Source organism: Emys orbicularis, chromosome 3, assembly GCF_028017835.1.
Source record: "Emys orbicularis isolate rEmyOrb1 chromosome 3, rEmyOrb1.hap1, whole genome shotgun sequence".
In the NCBI taxonomy this organism is placed as follows: Eukaryota; Metazoa; Chordata; order Testudines; family Emydidae; genus Emys; species Emys orbicularis.
The window spans coordinates 106,706,048-106,728,627 of record NC_088685.1 but is presented as its reverse complement, the minus strand read 5'-3'; the positions used below and the strand labels follow the sequence as shown (position 1 = coordinate 106,728,627).

Here is a 22,580-nt window from a genome sequence, read left to right as displayed (position 1 = left end):
TTCTTCTAAACCCAAGGACCATGAAACCCACCCTCTGCCCTAATTTTCTCACTGGAAGAAAATCCCATTGGCATTGCTAGGCCACAAGGACAGGTTCAGACCACACTGGAAGAGGTTTGAGGAACCATCATTTCAACCTTCAGATCCTGGTCAGATTTGGTGGGTCCTACAGGGTGGAGCTCCTGACATGCGAATGGGCAGGAGTTCCTTTTCTCAGCTGTGAGAAGGTAACAAGAGAATATCTGGATTCCTCGCTGCACGTAAAACAGTGATAGCGGGGAGAGTTGTGATGGTTTGGTATCTGTCTGTACATGTCTGTAATAACATGTGACCTCCAATTGACAGCATAACCATCCTTGTGAAACATGTGACCTACGTTTTGAGCATGTCAGTGTAGTTTTCCCAGTTTGGACTTTGGTAAGTGCCTGACTGGAGCTTTACAGCATATGAGATAGTCACATGATAGAGAACACAGAAATCTTATCGAAGGGCAGGATCTGCTCCAGCTACCCTCTCTCTCATGGTGGACCACTGCCAGACAACAGAAGGACTGCAGGAGAGGCCTACCCAGCTGACACACTGGCTGGCCTAGGACTCACAAATAGGTGTGAGCACAGACTCAGGGGACAGCGTGTATGAGCTTTTTGTTATTTTTCCGTAAGATCTGTAACTCCTGTGTGCTTCAAGGATAAAAGTTACTGTGATTTTAGGGACTCCTGTGCAAAGCCTGTGTTCCTTACTCTGCCCTGTAGTTCCTGGGAAGTTAAACTATAAACTGTGGTGCCCTTGGCAAGGTGGAACTATAGGGGGCATGAGTAAGTGACTGGGGAAGTCTGAGAAGTCTCATCACTGGTTTCAGCACCTAGAGCGGTTGGACTGTGGAGTCCCGCCTCTCAAGGAAGGGTGACAGCGAATCTACATTGTGGAGTGTACCTTAGCAACCTAGAGCTACAAACAGTGTCTGGACTGTGACCAAACCCTGCTGGCTTGGTAGCTGATAGGATCCAAAGGTTGGTTCCATTACAACAGACTGGTAACCATGCACTAAAAGGGGATTCAGCCAGGTCTGTAACAAGAGTTATCACCTAATCAGGAACTCATAAAAAGGACAGAAAGACAAATCTTCTCCAGAATGCAGGAAAAGGCTTTCCAGGGGGAAGCTTTCTACAGCTCAGTCAGGAAAGTGGGTTATTCCTAGGTAAAGCAAATGTGTATTAAGCCATTGAACATAACTTTTTGTATAAATTGTTTCCTGGTTGCCCATAGGGTGAGGGGGACCAGGTTAATCAAGACTCTGCTGCTATTCAAGTTCAGCCACAATACTTGTGTACCCTGTTGGCATAAAGGGGGCTTTTGTTTTTTTGTGACAAAGACCCTTAATTGGTTTGGGGGCAATTCCTCGGGGTGGACAATGGGGTCTTGATACACTACTATTAAGGTCAATGGGGTTACATGTGCATTGGGGCAGAAGACTAACACTTTAGTCTACATGGTAAACATTTTTTAAGGTGAATGGCAAAGCTTTTATAAAATTAAATGAGCCCCCTATTCATCAGATAACAAATGCTTAGACTCAGAATGATATAAACACATCTCCTTGTAACATGCAAACTTTGAAAATGAGGACCTTCCTTTACTCTTCCTCCAGGGCTTCAGTTCAGAGGCATATATTTGTCTGTTATAGGGATAGCACAACTACCTAGAACGGCTGTGGTTTTGGTGATTTGTAACTTCAATGCTTGTTGCACACATGATGAACTACTGGACTCTGGTCTGGCTGGGTTCATCAGAAGGAAACTGATTTTCATAATGTGCGGTTGGGGGAAATTCCCTTTTCGGCCCTCACTTGTGATCAGTTTTCTGCCTTGAACCATGAAGCTTGTGAAACCTTATAATTTTTGTCAGATACTGTATCTGAAGAAGCTGTTGTTAGACATTCAGATTTCTAATCTGTTTTAATCTTGCTAAGATATTTGTCCTAATGTTCAGCAACAGTGAGTTCCATAGGTTTATATCAAAGTCTTTCTTTCACATGTATCTTCCCATTTAAATGAGTGTGCTCTCGTGTTATGGAAGACAGGAAAGAGGAATGCAAGACTAGTTTTCTCTATTTATAATAAAATACAACTTTATTTTATATTGCAGTGTTTGTCTCATAAGCTGTATCCCATGCTCTACTCTATAAAGTTAAATGAAGAATGAAAGCAGCAGGAAGGAGACGTTAAGATGCAGAAAAGGAAGGAAAGGTAGGTTTCCAGGTTTGAAATGAGATGAGTCAGTGAGGCAGGAAAATGTGTCCAAAGTTCAGCACCTGCACTATACAGTGAGGCAGGAAAATGTGTCCAAAGCTGCAGAGAAGAAGGCTCTTGCACCAGAACTAATCAGATTATGTGCAGAGACAGAAAGGAACCTAGTGCAACACAACTGAAGGAAGGACAAAGAGAGTAAAGCAGGCACAGAGAGGTCTTTCAAAAACGAGAAAAACATTGAACTGGATCAAATGGGAAGCCAGTGGAGTTGTTTGAGGGTGTGGGTAATGTGATTGTATTTCCCTGTAAAAGTAGGAAGGTGGCCCGAGAGAACTGAGCCTCAATAGTAAAGGGGTGAGGAAATGAATGCATGGATGAGGATTTCATCGGAACTGGAGATGCATCAGGCAGTACCGATGGTTATAGGCAACTTGGCAGTTATAAGTAACACATTACTTTATATACCTCTTCTTTTCATTTGAATAATCAATGCTAGCCTCTTTTTAATCTCAGGCTTTTAAATCTCTCCTCATATGGATGCCAACATCCCAAACCTGTGCTTCTAATCTTCAATGGCTCGTCTCTTTAGCTATCAAGAAACAGCCTGGCTTATGAGCATGAAGCCGTGGAATTTGAAGGAGCATATGGGATTTGCTATATGTTAATTTATACTGCGTAATTAGAAGACTTATTGGAATGTGGTGCTACAGGCTTTTCCTGTACAGAAGAGTACAAATTATACTTACCTACTTGAAAGTAATAGATACAGAGTAACTCTAAACTTGTATGTATTGAAGCATCCTTCATCTCATGGGAAGGGATGAGTGTTATTAGAAGAGTGGCGCAAAAGCTTTGCAAAGCACTGAAAGCCCCAGGAAGAGAGCATGACATCCTATGCTAGCTTTGTTTCTGAATTTCCTCAATCACCGGCCTAGGAGAACTACAAAGTCTGGCTTTGTTTAGGCTTTTTAGACAGGAAGGAGGATTTAGGAAAGTTTCTGGAAGGAAAAAAGCAGGACTTTGGGAAACGGTTGAGAGATACGAGGCACCATAGGTGTTAGAATTAGTGGTGCTGGGGATGCGGGAGGACACGCTGGCTTGAAGTGGATGCCATCATATACAGGGTTTACAGTTTGGTTCAATAGCTCTCAGCACCTGCACTATACAAATTGTTCCAGCACCCCTGCAAGGCTGTGTTTTCTTTTGCCTGGGGTTTGTGTACTTTTTTGACCTGGCAGTGGATGAATGGAATGCTGGAATTATATTATCCAAACACAGGGAAATCAGATAAATGTTGGACCCCACAAATATTTAGCCACAGACATCCATTATAAAAAGGAAGGATTGTCTTGTGGTTAATCCACTGGACTAGGATTTGGAAGATGAGGATTCAATTCTCACTCAGCCTCAGATCTTCTGGGTGACTTTGGCAAGTCACTAAATCTCTCTGTGCCTGAAACCTCCCTGCTATACATATCCCTAGACCAGTGATACTCAGACTGAGGCTCGTGAGCCGCAAGTGGCTCTTTAATGGGTCTCCTGCGGCTCTTTGCAGTACAAGATATTGAAACACTGTGTGATTTAATTATTAAGCAATCAGGCTGCTTCTACTATGTTATTAACCAATTCAAGTTGACAAAACAATACTTGGTCAGTTATTTTGCTGTGAGAATAATGTTATATAATTCTCACCGCAAAATGACTGACCTGTGTGTGTGTGTGTGTATGTATGTATGTATGTATGTATGTGTGTATATATATGTATGTATGTATGTGTGTATATATATGTATATATAAAATCCTTCCTTTTATATAGTAAATGAAACAATGAATTCACTGTACTGTGGCTCTTTTGGGTAATGTTGATCACTGATTTGGCTCCTGAACCACTGAGGTCTGAGTATCACTGCCCTAGATGAAAAATGTAGCTATTAAAACCGTGAGACTCTATCACTGGCCTGTATGACAAGTTAAATATTTCTTTTTTTTCCACGACATTTAATAGTGTGTAACTACGGAAACAGAGATAAAAGACGCAACTTTTAATGCGGAGCATCAGATCCTGCCCACTTGTACACTCCTGGGAATTTTGCCACTAACTTCAGTGGGAACAGGAGCAGGCCCAGAGTGTAAGACTTCTTTTGCCTATGATTTTAAAAGCCATTCTTTGGTGTGAGTAACTCTTATCTGACATAGCTGGAAGTGCAGCCTTCCAGTGTGGAATTCTGTGAAGAAAAGCTGCTACTCACCTGTCTGGTTTTGCAAAGGCTCAGATTTTTGATGATACAGGCAGTGTGACCAACAATGCCTGGGTCCGTTGGGTGAGTTAACAAGAGCATCCCCAGGTTCTGCAGCACCTCTCCATGCATCAGAGCGTCCTGCAAGAGCAACAAGCCATTCAATCACTGCTGATAATGACAGTGCTAAAGCATGTGATGTGACTCCATGTTATGTCATGGGTAGGACTACCCCAGCTCAACTTTCAGCTGTTTTAAACTAGCTGTAGTTTAGCGCTGTTGTTCTCAAATTGTGGTCCATTGACCACTCCTGTTACACATAACATATGCTGGTGGTCTGTGGAGAGGCGGATGGTCCAATGGTACTGGCTGATACTCCTCATTTCCAGCTGACAAATCCCATCAAATACTTATAAAATATTACAGTGCCAGCTCAGCAATAGCTGTAGTAATCAAAGGGAGGCATGTGATTGTGAATGAGAAGGGCAGTGCTCTGGGTAATGGTGAATGGAAGAGGTAGGTCATTCAGCAACCTTTACATTAGACAGATATGGTCAACTTGATTTGTTTTAAACAAACTAATTTTTTTAATCAGTTTGTGATCAGGCACTTTTTAAAATCACATTCCTGAAATTCCTTTAAAAAAGACCCTGTTCAAAATGGTATACTGGTTTCTCTGCTCTTCTATTGATATTTAAAGGCCTTTCAGAAAGCTTACCCCTTGCTGAACTTCCAGGCTTCTCTAATACCAGTGGGATCGGACCCTAGCTCCAAGTTTGGAATTGTTGGCCACCAAGTCTCCCTGGTATTAATATGAACTTATCTATTGTTTTTCAGTAAGGTGAACTGGAGGGAAAACTCTCACACTGACTTAATCGGTTTTGGATCAGACCCATAGTTGCAAGCAATACCTAAGATCATATTGTAGCTAAAAGGTTAGCAAAGAAAACATTTCTCTGTTCTTTCAGTCTGTTTGCTTTGGGCATTTGACAGTACTTTGTGTAGAGTCAGTAATGTACTTCTTTATTCATACTGTTTAGAAACTGAGGCTTGCTAGCAAGGATGTACTAAATCTTTAACTCGGCATACGTACGGAGATGAAAGACATTACTCTGGAGTTTTGGAAATGTCAGGCTCCTTGAAGCAGCATCAAAGTTAGATGTCTTTAAAAATCAGTTTAAATTGCATCTTTCCTGATTTGTAGGTTGTTACAAAAGGGGTATTTTATTTTCACTTGATATTGACTGACATCTTCAAATGCATCCATTCCAAACACAGTCACAAGGTGAAATGCTGAAGCAAAACATGAAAGAAGACAAATCCAAAGTATAGCACGATGGTTAAACTCGGGGAACAAAGTATGACTTAACAAGCTCAGATGTCTACATGTTAGGTTTCAATCAGGGTGTGGTATGTACAGATATATGCTTGTGAATTTCTCTAGCGATGTCTTTCCCTGTCTTCTTAGACACAACTCACCTAATCTTAGCTAGCTAGAATGCGTTCAATTAACTGTAAAGACAATTTTGGATACGGTAGGTTTGACTCTTTTTAACCTGTGTAACTCCAATTGACTTCAGTGGAGCCACTCCCAACTTACATCAGCAGGAGAGGCAGCTCGGGCCTTTTAATTGAGTGCAGACCAAAAATGAATTCTTGCAGTACATGAATGGGTCCACTGCCAATCTTTCTCGTACATGTAGGATATACATTTGATCACTATCCCATCTGATGGCAGGTATTAGAACACTAAATTCTGATGGGCCTGCAGTATTTTGCAATTATATGTGTGAGACCCAGATTTCATTCCAAGTTCATTATTGTGATCCTCTGTTCAGTGAGGGAGAGCCACAGAGGCAGCATTCTCAGTAGAAAATGGGTGAACAGATTCAGATGAGTATTGGCCAGACTTCTTCCCCAGACTCAAACAGTTGGAAATGAAAAAAGATCCTAATCCACACTGGTCAGAGAAATCATTCCAGCAGCAATTGTTTTTATCATTTTGATACCTGGCCTTTGTAAAGCACTCTGAGATCATCTAGTGAAGTGTGCTAGCCAAGGATAAATATTATTCCCATTTTACAGATGGTGAAACTGAGATGCAGAGAAGCAAAGTTACTTTGTGTCCTAGAACAAGTTAGTCAGTGGCAGAACTGGGACTAGAACCCATGTGTTCTGAGCCCTGATCCCTTGCTCTAACAAACATGGCTTCAACTCATGCTGAAAAGGCCCTTTATTATAACACCCAATCTCTTTCTTAGGGCTTTGGGACTGGATTGCTCTTGACAGAACTGAAAAGAATTCTCTTTGCAGTGGGGAAGCTAATTCAGTGTTATGTTGCATGCTCACCATGAGTCAATGCAATGGCCAAGCCAGTGAATCACAGAGAGGCTTTCTATTAAGGAATGAAGGCTCCATGAAACATTCCATCTGATCAAATCCACGGTAACTAAAGGGCAGATAAATTTTACCCTATTGTATATTGGCCAGTATTTGTAATGACTCAAGCATTACTTCATTTACTTGTAAATGTTAGCTTTGTTCTGTGGTTTGTTTTCCTACTGCTGTTCCCAGGGAACAGTCCCTCTAATTCACTCAGAATTCAGACCAGGCCAGAGAAGGAAACCTTGAAAAGAGCTGAAAAATAGGATAGAAAGGGTGAGGGGGGAGGGAGGGAAACAAGGGACAATGGATAAGACCCTTGTCTAGATACTCAGAGTTGAATCTCACAATGCAGCAACATTCAACAGTCAGTGACAGTGATGTTTGCTCACTAAAATAAATTTCAAAATGCAAACACTTCTCACCAGAGAATATACCCTTGAGATGACATTTCACTTCCAAGTGTCCTATTGCAGACCCACATATTACCCTTCCCCTGCTGGATGGTTTGACTGTTTCATTGTTGGTGTAACCACTTTGAACCTCTGGTCATGTTGGATGCTCCAGCTGTGCGCAGACAGGATGTGATGGGGGGTTGATTGAAATACTTGACATACACACATTTTAGAAGCCATGAAGGGGATAGGTTGTATGCATAGCTTGTGGGGGGGAGGGGAAGATTGAACTGCAAGAGGTGCTTTCTTGGAAAATTAACAGCTTTATTACTGAGGTAAAATTCTGACCTGATTCTTCACACTGAGTAACACTTTAGTAACCCCACTGACTTCACTTATTTAAATTGTAAACTCTTTGGGGCGGGGACTGACTTTTCATTCTGTGCATACAGTGCCTCGCACAATGGGGCCCAGATCCATGACTAGGATCCCTAGTGCTAATACAATTCAAATAAATAATAAGCATCATGCCTTTCAAAGGCATCATGCCTCCAGGCACTTCTGTTTGGGCAGTGCACCTTCTCGCCTTTCCTAGCACACTACTAAGGCTAGGTCTACACTACGGGGGGGGGGGGAGGGTGTCGACCTAAGATACGCAACTTCAGCTATGTGAATAGCGTAGCTGAAGTTACGTATTTTAGGTCGACTTACCTGGCTGTGAGTACGGCGGCGAGTCGACCGCGGCTGCGCCGCCGTCGACTCCGCTTCCACCTCTTGCCGCGGTGGATTTCCGGAGTCGACGGCAGAGCCATCGGGGATCGATTTTATCGCGTCTTCACTAGACGCGATAAGTCGATCCCCAATAGATCGATTGCTACCCGCCGATCCGGCGGGTAGTGAAGACGTACCCTAAGTTGTAGGAGGCATAATTTTAACCATGCTGTGCTGAATGTGCAAGATCAATTGATGTACAAAGCACTAGGTCTGCAGTTCCCAGTGGGAGTTTCAAGCCAGCATGAATTTCTTTCAGTAATTAGCCACTAAAAGCCCCTAAAACAAGCCTTGGGTAGTCAGATTATCTTGTCACTACTGTAAAAAGCTACATCATATGATAGGCTTTCACTTTTTTTTGCTTGACATCCTTAAACGCTAACTGACTTAAGAGATTGTTAGCTTAAAAATCCTATTTTAAAATTTCCTTACTCGTGACTACTGACACCGTCAGCTATTGTAATGGAAATTATTGTACAGATATTGCTTTTCACTATCTTATATTTGTTTACTTTTGCATTTCTTTCTGCATCGACAAAGAAAATACCAGTTTTGTTTTGTTTTGTTTTGTTTGTTTTTATAATCTACTTCTAATCAGTTTTGCTTTCAGGTTCTCAGGCATTAGCAATAACATTTCACCGTTTGTGGTGCTGTTTACCTTGAACAAAATAGCCAAATCTAACTAATGGGTTGTCCACAAAGGGACAATTAACACATCTTAAACCCCAGTGTGGATGCTCTCATTCAGAAGTAAAGTGGCCTTGTTTGCTTTAGCTTAGTGGTTCTTCAAAAGAGATCAATTCATTTGAACTTTCCTGAGTGTCCCTGTGTAGACAAGCCCTAACAAAATTACTATGCTGAGCACTGTAGATAAGATGTAGCTTTCTTTCTCTGACCTGATGGTCTCTATCTCTCAGCATACTATTCTGTGTCCTGCCATTCATCCTCCCTCCTAAAAAATCCCTTAGCCGTAAAGCAGCAGCGCTTTAATGTACCTTGTGCGGTCACGGCGCACAGTGCTCTAAAAAACCCACCTCAACGAGGGGCGTGGCTCCCAGCGCTGGGGCACTGTTTACACTGGCGCTTTACAGTGCTGCAACTTGCTGCTCGCAGTGGGGTGTTTTTTCACACCCCGAGCGAGAAAGTTGCAGCGCTGTTAATTGCCAGTGTAAACAAGCCCCAAGTCACTAGCCCTGCAATGCTTGGAATGTAGTGGTCAGTAGAGTGTGGGCGGGTGTGAGTGACCTTCTTCTTATACAGCTGCTCTACAACACAAAGGACTAAACTCAATGTCCACTGGGTCCCCCTCAACCCACACAATCCCGATATTAAATAACTGTCCAGGTGCAGTTGCGGTAGCCAGGGGCGGCTCCAGGCACAAGCGCACCAAGCATGTGCCTGGGGCGGCAAGCCGTGGGGGGCGGCCTGCCGGTCGCCGTGAGGGCAGCAGTTTGGCAGAATGCCTGCGGGAGGTCCGCCAGTCCCACAGCTTCAGCGGCAATTCGGCGGCAGCTAGCCGCGGAACAGGTGAACCTCCCGCATGCATGCCGCCGAATCCGCGTTACCAGCGGACCTCCCGCAGGCCGAAAGCCACCTGCCTGCCTTGCTTGGGGCGGCAAAAAACATAGAGCCGCCCCTGGCAGTAGCTAACCCTTGATCCCTTTGGGAAGGCCCTTTCTGTTTTTCTATGGAGATTTGCACATCAAGTATTTATATCAGTAATTCATTATATGCAACATTAACATTGTTGCCATAGCATTACTTAGTTAGGAGTATTAAAAGTTTTATCCCAGGCAGTGGCAAGAACCCCTGCTATTCAGCAACTATCATCCCTACCTGGTTGACTGGGTGTTGGGATAATATCCAGAGGAGTGCAATAGAAGCTTGTTGAACATCTGAATTGCTAGATGCAAGGAGAGACAGCAGCTTGGGCAGGATGTCCATAGCAATGATGTCAGCCTGAATGTTCACTGTTTGGAAGAATGACAAAGCAGCTCAGTGTGAGGTAAAATGTTGTTAGAAGGTGTATGGCACAATTATGGTGCTGTTTTCATGAATGTTAGACAGACTTATGGTTGAATGGTGATATATATATCCCTTATCAGAGGGGTAGCCGACGAAGTGGGTATTCACCCATGAAAGCCCATGCTCCAATACGTCTGTTAGTCTATAAGGTGCCACAGGACTCTTTGCTGCTTTTATATATATCCCTGTCCAGGCAGGGCCAAATTGTGTTTTACCAGGTTATAAAAATCATGCTTTATCTGTTCTGTCTCCCTCTACCAACACTGTGTCTGGAGGAGTAGTATGGACCCATATTTGAATATAGCTTTGAAAGCACTTCGGCCTTGTTTGGTTGACCAATGCAAACCATGTTTTGAAATGAGTTTAGCTGGAATGAGTTAAAGTTCACGAGGACTGTGTGTGTGTGGCGGGGGGGGGCGGGGGAGATACAGAGCCTGTCTAGACAATTTTTCCATTGCTTTAGCGTTTCCTGCCACTGCCGGAGTGGTACAAAGGGATGGAATGAGAAAAGGTTTTGATCCTTGATTCTTTGGAAGAACACTTCCCATTTTGTAATGTTAAATCAATAAATAAACCATCCATTCGAAGACGCTTGTCAAGGACATGCCTAGTTTCTGTCCCAAAGCATCCAAAATGATATTTCTTTTCCTCCTTTGAAAGGAAGCCAAGAAACGGCTCCAATTTGGTCTTCAGTCTCGTAAAATAACTGAAGAACATCTCTTCCCAAGAGAGAAAATTTGGGAGACATGGTCATGTGACTTTAGACATATTGACACAGAAGGGAAAGGGCTCATTTGTCGTACCACAAACACACACACAGCTTGGCAGTCCTGGAGTAACAAACTTGAAGGCAGGCTGGGAGCTGTGGGAGCAAAATGAGTGGATCAGAGAGGAGAGCTCTTAAAATTAGTTCCCTACCGACTGAACTAAATTGCACCGTACTAAATAAGACGTATTAGTGAAGTACTTGCTTTAGATGTACGGTACAGAGGAGATACAGAAGAAACTGCTCATGAGAATTGCCCTAAAATATTTGTAAAACCAAATTAAAATGACACCTGTTTATGATTTAAAAATCTAATGTGGCAGAATGAAGAAAAGACCCTGAATACATTTCAGAGATCTAGGCCATGACTGGTGCAGGAACAGTAATCGCACTAGGGATGTTTGAGTGAGGGATGGGAATAGGTGGCATTTCAAAAAGGAGGAGGGAGGATGAAAACAATTGATCTACTAGATACATGTACAACTGGTCTTATACCTCTGCACTATCACAGACCAATGCTTATTTTTAGACAGCTAGTTACAGTGATCAACTGTTGCAGAGAAATTTATAATTAAAATGTACACTTACATAATGGCTGTGACGTTGCAGTCTATATGGTTTTATAAAAATCTGATAAGTGAATATAATGTAACTGGGATATGCTTCATGCAAAAGGTTTCTTGTAAGGTATCATTACAAAGCTTATAATCTACTGAATGTGATCATCCTATTTGTATAAATGTACCACTCTTGTATCTAAAACTAGAAATATGAAATATAACTCTGAGGGCCTATTGTAATTATGCAAAGTGTGGGCCATTAATGGTGGTTTGGAATCTTGATGACTCCCATTAACTAGGACCATTGTCTGCAGATGGCTGTGTTTTACCTGTGAGTCTTCCTGTATATGGCCTTGGCTACACTGGCGCTGTACAGCGCTGCAACTTGCTGTGCTCAGGGGTGTGAAAATGCCCCCCCCCCGAGCGCAGCGAGTACAGCGCTGTAAAACGCTAGAGTAATCAGAGCCTGCAGTGCTGCACGCTCGCTTGCAGGGGTGGAGTACTTACAGCGCTGCGAGAGAGCTCTCGCAGCGCTGGCGGCGCGACTACACTCACGCTTCACAGCGCTGGGAAGTCCTGAGTGTAGCCAAGGCCTATGTGTGTGCTGGCAAGTGGATAATGAAGTCTTGCAGTGACATGTGATCATGTCACCTGAACTGGAATCCATCTTTAACCTGGTGCTTTTCCAGTGAGGGGGGGTGGAAACCCAGAGGGACAAAAGGTTCCTGCCTTATGCAAAAGATATATAAAGGGGTGGAACAGAACAAAGAGGGGAGAGAGGAGCCATCATGAAGAATTCCCTAGCTACCACCTAAGCTGGAACAAGAGCTGTATCAGGGAAAAGAATTGTGTCCAGGCCTGGAAGGTGTCCAGTCTGAGGAAAAAACTTACTGAAGCATCTCTAAGGGTGAGATTATCTGTATTTAGTTTGATTAGACATAGATTTGCGCATTTTATTTTATTTAGCTTGGTGACTTACTTTGTTCTGTCTGTTACTACTTGGAACCACTTAAATCCTATTTTCTGTATTTAATAAAATCACTTTTTACCTATTAATTAACTCAGAGTATGTATTAATACCTGGGGGAGCAAACAGCCGTGCATATCTCTCTATCAGTGTTATAGAGGACGAACAATTTATGAGTTTACCCTGCATAAGCTTTTTACAGGGTAAAACGGATTTATTTGGGTTTAGACCCCATTGGGAGTTGGGCATCTGAGTGCTAAAGACAAGCACACTTCTGTGAGCTGTTTTCAGGTAAACCTGCAGCTTTGGGGCAAGTAATTCAGACCCTGGGTCTGTGATGGAGCAGACAGGAGTGTCTGGCTCAGCAAGACAGGGTGCTGGAGTTCTGAGCTGGCAGGGAAAACAGGGATAGAAGTAGTCTTGGCATATCAGGGGGCAGCTCCCAAGGGGGTTTCTGTGATCCAACCCGTCACAATGACTTTCATCCTGAAGGCTCCAAATCACTTCATAAACTATATACAGTGTAAATGCCATCATAGAAATACAGCCGCTTTTCTATCATAGATTCCCAGCTATTTCTTTAGTGGAAATTGTCACTGCATCCTTCATTGGCCAACACTCTTGTGGCCTTCTGCCACACAAACAGAAAGCAATGTGCAAATATTACAGGGTTTGGAAGTAAAACTCCTGCTAACCCTGGTAGGGATAGTTCTGTTCTGTTTAGGTTCTTATACTGTACTTCACTCATCATCCCTGGTATCTGTTTTGTGTTAGTACTTTTCTGGCAGTGTGGGTATCCTCCAGACAGCCAGCAGATGGAATCAGAGCCTCTACTGAAGCCATAAAGGACAGTTACACTTATGGACTAGTACAAGCAGTGCAAAAGGCTCCCATGAGATCTTAGTATGTTCATTCTGTATGTGAAGAAGCCCACCTAGACTTTCTAGACACAGGCTTGTTCTAGAGGACACTGCTGCACAGCAGGGTGTGAGGCTTCCCTTCCTCCTCTTCCAGCCGAAATGTGTATTTTAAAAACATGTATCGTACGTGTAAATAGAGTTTGATGGCAAATATGTAGGGCTAAATTATGCTTCACGAAAGGCAAAGCTGTGCTCAGGAGGAGGAGGTGGCAGTGGCACACTACCTAAGCAGCAATCTCAAGTGACATTCTAAGAACATAAGAACGGCCATACTGGGTCAGACCAAAGGTCCATCTAGCCCAGTATCCTGTCTTCCGACAGTGGCCAATGCCAGGTGCCCCATAGGGAATGAACAGAACAGGTAATCATCAAGTGATCCATCCCCTGTTGCCCATTCTCAGCTTCTGGCAAACAGAGGCTAGGGACACCATGCCTGCCCATCCTGGCTAATAGCCATTGATGGACCTATCATCCATGAACTTATCCAGTTCTTTTTTGAACCCTGTTATAGTCTTGGCCTTCACAACATCCTCTGGCAAAGAGTTCCACAGGTTGACTGTGTGTTTTGTGAAGAAATACTTCCTTTTTATAGAGGCAGTATGATATTTTCTGTCTTCTCTATCCCTTATTTAATGATTCCCAACATTCTGTTTGCTTTTTTGACTGCCGCTGCACATTTCAGAGAACTATCCACAATGACTCCAACATCTCTTTCTTGAGTGGTAACAGCTATTTAGACCACATCATTTTATATGTATAGTTGGGATTATGTTTTCCAGTGTGCGTTTGTAGCAAGGCAGTGTGGTTCCCTGCCGCCCCGGAGAGGGTCGAGCCCCTCCGGACACCAGTGTGTGCGGGGCCGGCCAGAGAGTTCTGAGCCCACCTCCCAGAGGGTCAGGCGCAGGACAGGAAGTAGAAAAGGAGGGGTCCAGAGTTCACTTGGAGAGCAGCCGCCGGAGAGGCCAGACGCCTCTGGCCTAGCTCCCGGTTGGGAGATCCCTGCAAACTACAGAGGACGCAAGGACTGGCCTGACCTGCTGATGCCTAACACCAACCAGAGCCCAGAGGAGCTGCCTAGCCTGCCCCTGGCCAGTTACCCAGAGCACCCCATGGTGCCTGACCCCTCGGAGGACACCGTCCGGACCCAGGTACCTCTAGAAGGGGAGTTCAGAAGTAGCCCGGGGGCAGCCGACTCTAGTCTGGCTGCAGCACTGCAAGAGCCTATGTCAGTGTGTTGCGGCCAGGATCCCCACTGACTCAGCAGTGGGTTTTCTGATGCTGCCAGGGCCCCGGGCTGGGACACAATGGAGTGGGAGGGCCTGCGTCACCCCTGCCACCCAACTTGTGGGGTGTCAGTCTCCCCCTCTCCCAGGCCCCTCTGAGCCGAGGGCCTGGGCTTGTTGTTTACCTGCCTTTGCTCAGTCCCTGCGTGAGGGCCTAAGCCATTGACTCTCTGTTGCCCTGCCCTGACCCAGGGCCTGGGCCTGCTAATTGTATAAACTGTTTGCTCAGCGCCTGCCTGAGGACCTGAGCCCTTGACTCACTATTGCCTGCTGACCAGGGGCCGGGCAAGAATAACTGTCTGTGTTTGCCTTTACTGCTGCTGTGGCGAGAGACTCCCATGGCCTGGCTAATTTCCCGTCAGCAAGTGGAAGGAAGTATCGAGGCGGGGTCGTTCCCCGACGTCCTGGAGAGGGACAAGCTCCAGCCAAACCCCTCTACAGCATTATTTTGCATTTATCAACATTAAATTTCATCTGCCATTTAGTTGCCCAGTCACCCAGTTTTATGAGATCCCTTTTTAACTCTTCACAGTCTGCTTTGGACTTAACTGTCTTGAGTAGTTTTGTATCATCTGCAAATTTTTCCAGCGCACTGTTTATCCCCTTTTCCAGATCATTTATGAATATGTTGAATAGTACTGTACAGACGCCTGTGGGACACTGCTATTTACCTCTCTCCATTCTGAAAACTGAACATTTATCCCTACCCTTTGTTTCCTATCTTTTAACCAGTTACTGATCCATAAGAGCACCTTCCCTTTTATCCAATGACAACTTACTTTGCTTAAGAGCCTTTGGTGAGGGACCTTGTCAAAGGCTTTCTGAAAATCTAAGTGCACTATATCCACTGGGTCCCCCTTGTCCACAAGCTTGTTGACCCCCTTCAAAGAATTCAAGTAGATTGGTGAGGCATGATTTCCCTTTACAAAAACCAGGTTGACTCTTCCCCAACAAATCATATTCATCTGTGTGTCTGGCAATTCTGTTCTTTACTATAGTTTCAACCAGTTTGCTCCGTCTCAGGCAATCACCTTGTGATTGCAGCTCGGGTAGCTTTAAGCTAGCACAGGTATCAGAGAAGTGAAGCCACAGCAAGATGCCCTTCAGCAAGTCCTAGCCCCACAAATAATTACTCAGGGTTCCCGGTAGGCTTGTACAGCCTGGGCCAAAGCATGTACTGCTCTGGGACCCAGGTATGTGTTCTCCAGTCTACGCATACCCTTATTCAGGCTCAATGCTTTGTGGGTGCTGGTGGGAGCATAACTAGCAGTGGGATTTGCTACACTTTAAAAAGCTGAAGGTGCTAATCTGGTGCTAGTACACAAGGATCTCTCTCTCTATCCTCACCCTGGCCAGACATGTCATCTCTGGGCCTGTGAGCACTGAAGTTAGAGTTAGCTAGCACAACCCCCCAACCCCATCAATTATAGGTGTCTCCTAGACAGGTGTGCTGGAGATGAGGGGGCTCCCTTTGCCCTGTACTGCATCTGCACCCAGGTGGGGCAGCCATAATTGGGTTCCTAACAAGCAGGAAATTCCCCAACCTGCTGTCCTTTCCCAGAGAGAGAGGCGGGGAAAAAAAGAAAAGTGTTTTTCCCAAACACATTACTCACCACTTGTGGCCAAGTTCCTCAGACAAACACATGCCTGGCTTGAAACCTGGTTGTGCCAATAAAAAAAGAGTGAGCATTCCAGTAACTGATCCTGTTGTCTAAAATAAACCAATAAACACTGTCTACAGAGTGTTTATTCTGGGATTTCATTTCCAAAAACGGTTGCTGAAGGCCAGTACATACAGGTATGAATCAACACCAGCTTAATTTTCCACCACCCAGACCTGTTACTCAGTACCCATTACTGTTGAGCAGGTTAGCAATATCCAGGGGATTTCCACATGCTGCCCAGAATCTAACAGTACATTCTCAGTGTTGATTTACCTCAGGAATGTCAAATGAACTGAATAGACAGGGGTGCTGGAACAATTTGTACAGTGTGGATGCTGAGAACCATTGAAGCAAAGTGCAAACCCTTTATATGATGGAAATAACTTAGTCAGGGGGTGCAGCTATGAATGCACTGAATTTATTTGGTTTGCTTTTTCTCTGTATTCCCCTGAAAGAAATCAATATTCTTCTGGTCTAAGAAAGTAAGACATGTTTCCAAGTAATCATTAGCGACATGAACATTGTGGTAGCTGGACTGGGATAGATGTCAAAGGTGAGATGGGATAAAAGGCAAGGCTGACTTAGAGCTATTGTCTTATCTCCCTTATAGGCCTTCTGCTAACTTTCAGTGCCCTACAGATGTATTTTATAAATCCTGAGAATTGCCAGTCCAGAACCTTGAAACACTCTGGGGACCCAGAGTGGCAGAGGCTTGGACTCCTCTCACAGAAGTCCTAGTGCGTGTCCAGGAAGGAGTGTTCGCTACGGTCTGTGACAGCCTGTAACTCTTATAATGAGCAAAATCAAATCTCTGAAGGTGAACACTCCTGAAGTTTGGGAACACCTGGTTCCAGATCTGAACTCCAGCTCTGCAGGCCCGACTCTTTGTTTCCATCTTTAAAGCACAGTGCAATCAATAATTATAACTTTGCCAGAAATGTGCTAAAATTCTCACATCTAGCAAAGTGCCTCAGTTGCATGCTATGGGATTTACAGTAGTAAAGTGCAGTTTCAAAGCCTCCCCTGCACTTGCCTGGGGCTCCCTAATTACGGTGTAAAGCAATCTAGTTGCATCATAGCTTCTTCACGCTGAGTGTAACGTACAGAATTAAAGAAACCTCAGGAAAACGATCAGCAAATCTGCTGTACAATAACACACCTCCCTCCCCTATCTTTTTCACTTTACCTTGTCCACAGATGAAGACAGGAGAGAAATGAGTGTCCGCAGAAGGAATTGGTCCCCAACTCGCAACATGGCTTCATGGTACTGAGAGTTGGCTGCCACATTGCTTAAAGCTGCACAACTATAATACTGTCGAGAACAGAGAAGGGGGTGGAGAGAAGATATCACTGTGACAGTGTTTATTCAATACAGTGAAAATCAACAGGAGAACGGCTTAGATTTTTTTTGACAAAAGTGTGTACTTTTCAACTTCAAGGTGCTTTACAAAAATTGATTAAACCCCAAAACACCTTTCTGAGGTAGGTAGGTATTAATACTCACATCTGGCTGACTGGGGGAATGGAGAGAAACTGAGACAGAGATTGTGACGTGCCCAAAGCCACAGGGGAAGTTGGTGGTAGAACTGGGATAAGAATGCAAAAGCTCCTGGCTTCTAATTCCATGTGCAGGACACACGTCTCTTTGTTTTTAAGAAACAAAGTGTACAGAAGGTCAGAAAGTGAGCTTAATGTCCTTTGGGGCAAATATTGTGGAGAGCATTCATGAGACAAAAATTCCTCTGTCCATTCTATTACAGCTCACTCTAAGCAGGGCACTTTTTTTCTGGCCACACCCTTGGACTCATGTCTGAGCCTAGTTAATAGCCCTAAGCAAGACCATAAAGGTCCAAAATATAATCTAGATGTAATCAGGGAAGAAATATTTTGTCAGAACCCACAAATACGGTCTCATAATGGTCCCTCTTCTACTGGCAAATCCCAGCATTCGGGGTGTCATTTCTGCAAAAAGGGTAGTTCAGGCATGACAAGGGGGACTTCCTAGTGCTCTTGCTGTGAAAAGATGCACACAGGCAACGGGGTGACTGAAAGAGAACAGTATGTACACATTGACAGCCTGGCATAGCCACAGAGCTATGAAATATATTTACATCATGCTCCTCAGCCAGTGTTATATGACCAGAGCTGCTCAAGTCATAGGCAGAATTCAAAGGAGACTGAAGAATGCAGGGAAGCAAGGGATACTTGTCCATTGGACACATAAAACTCTCTCAGTTCTGGGTTATATCAGTGTGTGTCTGGGAGGGCACTTCCCAGTCCAGATTGACACACACACAAGTTCTGCTTGAGGTAATGTGCTAAAATTAGCAAAGTGGCCATGGCAGCATGAGTGGCTGCTTGCTTGTTTTCTGCTAGACATAATGGAACATATTTATATAGCATCCACCACACAAGACCCTCAATAGTCCTAGCAAACAAAGCTAGGAATAGAGCTAAACCTCTTAACTCCCAGTTCTGTGCTTTAACATATATGCTATGTGTCCTTGCAGAAATATTCATCTAAGACTAAAGACATTAGCAATTACTTATATGAGAAATTCGAGTTTGAATTGCTAGCAGTAGCTATGTTAAGTAGACATAAAGAACAGGGATGAAGAGCTTGGAAGAGACATGTCTCCGAGCTTTGTTGCAACATATAAAAGCTTGCCTCACCCCCGTATGAGACTGTATTTGGCAGGCATCTGGAAAATTCTAGGAATCATGCATTCTACATTTGATAGAACTGTTCATGGGGCGAGGCTTTACCAGCCTGCACTCCTCTTTGAAGATACTCTGAATGATTGTGCTGACATGTTAAGAGAGATCAGTAGGATCACACCCAGGAGAAAAGCATTTGCCCCCCCACCTCTGCCAAAGGCATCAATGCCATTACTGAAGGCAGTCATCTTGCACTGACTGACTAGACAGGTACAGCCACATTCAGCAAAGCAAAAAATAACCATATTCAAGCCAAATGATGCAGTATGTTCTACTGTCCCAAAGTGAGTTTAATCATAAAGACTCTCCCTGAAGGAATGGCAAAAATATTTTGGCTGTCACTAATGTCAATGGACCAGATTAATCTCTGGTGTAATTTGTACAGCCTCTAAAGAGTTGTAGAAGGGATAAATGTGGCCCAAACTGTTTGTATAATATAAAAAGGGAGGGTGCAGAGAAATTCTCTCCCAGGAGAAATTAACACATGTTGGCAGACTTTGTGGAATGGAGCAATCTGTTGTGGTTTCTTTGTTTTTTCGTTCTCTTGCTTGGTTGGTTGTTTCCACTTCTTGATCAGGAAAAAAATCTTCCACCATAATGTTTGGGTCGTAAAAGGGCTCCATCTTGTCTTTCAAATACCTCCTTGAGCATAAGGAAATTTAAGGGCAGTAATACTGCTGAGGGGGTTACAGAGGGGCAATCTCACCGCAACCTTTGATGCTCCAAAACAGATTCTTGACACGTGACCTTGGGGAGATGAGGTATTAATGCTCAGACTGTATTTCCCAATAATTGGGACCAATTATGTGGTCAAAAGGTCTGAATTGACATTCCATGACTGGAAGACAGAAGCTTGTGGAAGGTACTGGCTTATATTGACTGCCACCCTTCTGTTCAAGCCTCCTGATGTTGAGAATGCATGGCCAAAGCAAAATGACTGGCAAATGAGGAGTACAGCATCAGTTATGAGCAAAATCCCTTCAAGGAATACCATGGCTGGCCTCCCTTTCTCCAAGAGGGCTTCCATATGCTAGCAAATTAGACCAACAAGTGCTCTCATTTGTTCTGCTAAATTTTTATTTTTAGCACTGGTAGGAGCCAATTTGATAGAATTACTAGTAAATGGATGAAGGATGCATGCCTTAGATGTAATATGTTTAGATTTTAGTAAGATTGAAATAGCAACTCACAAAATCTTAATTCAAATTGGCTTGTGGACTGAAAACAATGTGCAGGACCTTAAACTCAAGTCCTGTACACACCAGGAAATTGCACCACTGCTCAAAGTAGAATTCTGAAACAGTATTGAAAACAGTGTTGTTGGAGCTATTCCACTATTTGAACTATTTTCGTTTCCTGTCCAAGGAGACTTAGTATAGAAGAAAATTGTCTGTGATAGTTCCAATTCCTAGTGTAGGCATAGATAATGATAAACATTGGTATGTCTAATTTAAGAGATACATTACTGAAATAAGCAGATGCCAAGGAGGATAAAGACATAATACAAATGGGCCCTGACAATGGGCCATACAAGTGTGGCTTGAATCTACCTTGGCCCCTCTCCTCCTACCCCACAGCCTTTCCTACATCAAGCATAGATCAGTCAGAAGGGAGACTCTCTCCCAGTGTGTACTACAGAGGATGGTGTATAACCATTTGCAGATATTGGAAGGGTGTAATCACCAAGGCTTGTTTAGTGAGATACAGGAAGGTATAATTTGGAGTAATGGGATAAAATAGAGAGAGGGAATAATTAAGATGCATATCAGGAAAAACCTGTGATGCTGAATGTTTGTAGAAAGTAGTTGTAGAGGTCCCATCTCTTGGGATATCTAGAACAAGACTGGATGAAATACTAACAAAAATATGTAAGAGACCAGGAGACAGACTGGATGATGTAACAGGTCCTATCCATCTTTAATGTCCATGATTCTGGTCGTTGGCTTTCTCCGGATTATTTTAATACAAAGCTTTCTTCATAGGTGTGCATCATCATGAGATACTCCTATAGATCACCCATTGTGTGCAGGTAGGGCAACCCCCATTGTGGGCTATGCACCCCATATACATAACCAACTACAAGAATAATTTTTTTTAAATCACACATCCAAAATATTGGAAAGCTTTAACAGGCAAAATAAAAATATGTAGGTAGAAGTAAAGAGAGCCAGTCTTAACTGTAACTGGTCTGATGTCCTCAAAGGTATAGCTGATACCTACAAAAAAATTGACAACTGACCGGCAGCTGGTATTCTGATACCATTGGTTATCTTGCTGACCTGTACTGTCTCATTGTTTTCTTGTGCTCTCCATGTCTGTTGTACCACCCTATTGTCTCTTGTGTTATACTTGGATGATAAACTAATTGAGTTTTTGCACAGTGCCTAGCACAATGGGGCCCTGGTCCATGATTGGAGTTCTTAAGTGCCACTGTAATATAATAATAACTAATAATTAACATAATAATTAATAATCCCCCACTAACTTTTTCTGATGCAAAAGGATAACAGGAAAGCATGAAATCTATGATTCTGCCAGAGAGAAGACTGGTATCTTCACAACAGCTTTGTGTGTGTATTTTCATATCAGCTTTCTCCTATCACAGCTGGACCTATGTTGCATGCCCAAAGCAGTGTTTATACAACTATTCAGCATTTCACTGTGACACCATTACCTATTGGTTCACTGAAATAAAAACAAAAACAAAGTCAAAAGCCCCTTGCGTTCCTTATTTCTCCTTCTTTTCCGATACTCCCAAAACCCTGGAGAAGCCCGAAGTCCTTACATTGTATTTTTGAATTCTAATAGTTATGCTAGCTCCAGGATTGTATAATTTGCTTTTATTATTTAAAAATTGTGGCTTGTTTTAACTATACCTGTACTTCTGAGTCAGGAGATTCTAACATCAGGATGAGGACAGGGAGGGCTCCTTCCCTGCACAGGACTTGCTGGATCCACTCTGCAAAGTGAGAAAGAGGGCAAATTTTAGTATGTGAAAGGGTGCGGAAGGATCAAGGATCACCCCCTCCCCAGCATACAATCAAATGGATGCACCATTGTGAAGGCTTTCTGAGAAAAAGGGACCATTGGGCAGTGCTGAGTGATTTAGGTTCATCCAAATGTACCCCAATGAGAGTAACTTGCAAATAACACTCCAAATAAGACAAAGTCCGTATGGGAGCAGAACGGCAGTGCAAAAGCATTTTAGCCATAATGACCTGAAAGCCACCCGAGCAGGCTTTTCCTCTTTTTTTTTTTTTTTTTTTTTTTTTAAGTTAAAGATTAAAATTGCTAGAAGTGCTAAGCAAAGATCAGACCCACTAGTATAAGCCATTTCTGTCTATTTCACATAAAACATCTTTTTTAACCATAAATTGAAAATGTGCAATTGTAACAGTCAACAGGCAAAGTTCTCACCCTCCCCCAGTACCTCATCCAAAGGGGACAGATCAGCCACAGCAGTAGTCTCTTGGTGCATGGGATTGACCTCTGACATGTTTTCCATTGTTTTTGTTTTAGAATTAATGAACAATAACGCTGCCTTTTAACATAGAAGGACAAATCATGCTCCCACTGAAGTTCATGGGAATAATCCCATGAAACAGGCCTGGGCCCATAATGTTTATCCTAATGTATACCCTGC

At 43.4% G+C, this 22,580-nt stretch overlaps 1 protein-coding gene across 1 annotated transcript in view; it reads right to left on the bottom strand.

Annotated features, from left to right (window-relative positions):
• Positions 1–22,580, bottom strand: part of LOC135875518 (uncharacterized) — a 43,633-nt gene that overhangs the window by 5,755 nt on the left and 15,298 nt on the right. Inside the window, exons 6-10 of the mRNA XM_065400386.1 lie at positions 21,814–21,896; positions 17,406–17,531; positions 16,169–16,214; positions 9,871–10,004; positions 4,499–4,627 (exon numbers count right to left, since the gene is read on the bottom strand). Of these exons, the coding sequence (XP_065256458.1) occupies positions 4,499–4,627; positions 9,871–10,004; positions 16,169–16,214; positions 17,406–17,531; positions 21,814–21,896 (518 nt within the window). The remainder of the gene's footprint in view (positions 1–4,498; positions 4,628–9,870; positions 10,005–16,168; positions 16,215–17,405; positions 17,532–21,813; positions 21,897–22,580) is intronic.